The sequence below is a fragment of the Temnothorax curvispinosus genome, unplaced genomic scaffold (genome assembly GCF_003070985.1).
Source record: "Temnothorax curvispinosus isolate PA1 unplaced genomic scaffold, ASM307098v1 QBEX01018291.1, whole genome shotgun sequence".
In the NCBI taxonomy this organism is placed as follows: Eukaryota; Metazoa; Arthropoda; class Insecta; order Hymenoptera; family Formicidae; genus Temnothorax; species Temnothorax curvispinosus.
Genome location: NW_020228071.1, coordinates 1 through 1,037, shown reverse-complemented (window position 1 = coordinate 1,037; position 1,037 = coordinate 1). Strand labels below are relative to the sequence as shown.

General features: G+C 51.3%; 1 protein-coding gene across 1 annotated transcript; it reads right to left on the bottom strand.

Annotated features, from left to right (window-relative positions):
- Nucleotides 1-40: 40 nt before the first annotated feature.
- Nucleotides 41-769, bottom strand: LOC112468318 (histone H2A.Z-specific chaperone CHZ1-like; the record flags this gene model as incomplete). Its single annotated transcript, XM_025037439.1, has 1 exon — nucleotides 41-769. A coding segment is annotated over exon 1 (729 nt), but the record flags the coding sequence as incomplete, so codon positions are not given.
- Nucleotides 770-1,037: the final 268 nt, after the last annotated feature.

Below are 1,037 nucleotides of genomic sequence, written 5' to 3'. Positions count from 1 at the left end.
ATTTTTCGCTTGTCGGTTCGCTTTTTGATTCGTCGCCGACATCTTTTGCGTCGTCATCGTTGTGTTCGTCGTCAACGTTTTCTAATTTGTTGACCGCTCCGCTCTTGTCGTCGTCGCCCTCGTCTACGTCGTCCTGGTCGACGTTGTCTCGGTCTTCATCGCCATTTTCATCGTCGTCGTCGTCGTCATCATCGTCGCTGTATATTATTCGCGGTTCGGTATTCGCTTTTGCTAATTCTGCGAATCCGCTAGTACTTGGTATTGCATTACCAAGAATCTCTGTCACTTTATCGTTGTTGTTGTTGTCGTCGACTTTCTTTCGCGATTCGACCTCGACCATTGCGTCGTTCGGTTCGCGTATTCTAGCGGACGTTTTGATTTCACGACCGTTCACTTGAATCGTGATTTCGTACGGCACCTCGTTAGCATCGTTCGCGTATCGCGCCGCCATTGCTATCATTGCTTCCGCCACGATTTCGTTGTCCGTTTCACGTTTTACGCGCACCGTTTCGCACACATTGTTCGGTCTTCCCCTGAGTTGTTCCAGATATAATATCCGTCTGACGATTTCTTGGTTTTCCATGAGTTCCTCGCGCACCGAGTCATGGTCACTTGCGTATGGGTCTGTTGGCAAAGCATCCGCATACGCCTCGGCCAATTCCAATATTAATCGCGCTCTTTGTCTTTGTTCTTCCGCGACCGTATTGTTTCTTAATTTACGCACTACGGCTTCACGTCGTTCGCGATTTGCCTCAATTCGTTTTTCCATTGTGGCTAACGTTACTCTTCGTTGTTCGCGTTTCGGCTGTTGCTCGCGAATTGGTTTCTCCTTTCGTTTATGCGCCACGCTCGTTCGTCGCGTTGCGCGCGCCGCTCGTCGGTCATCGCGCGTATCACTCGCCGTGCTCCGTTTGCCCGTCGACGCCTCGCGCGCCCCTCGTCGTTCGGGTTGCGAACCTCGATTGCTCCGCTTGCCCCGTCTATCCGCGTTTCGATATACCGGGTGTCGTATAATTCGCGTTCGCGTCGTTTTAATT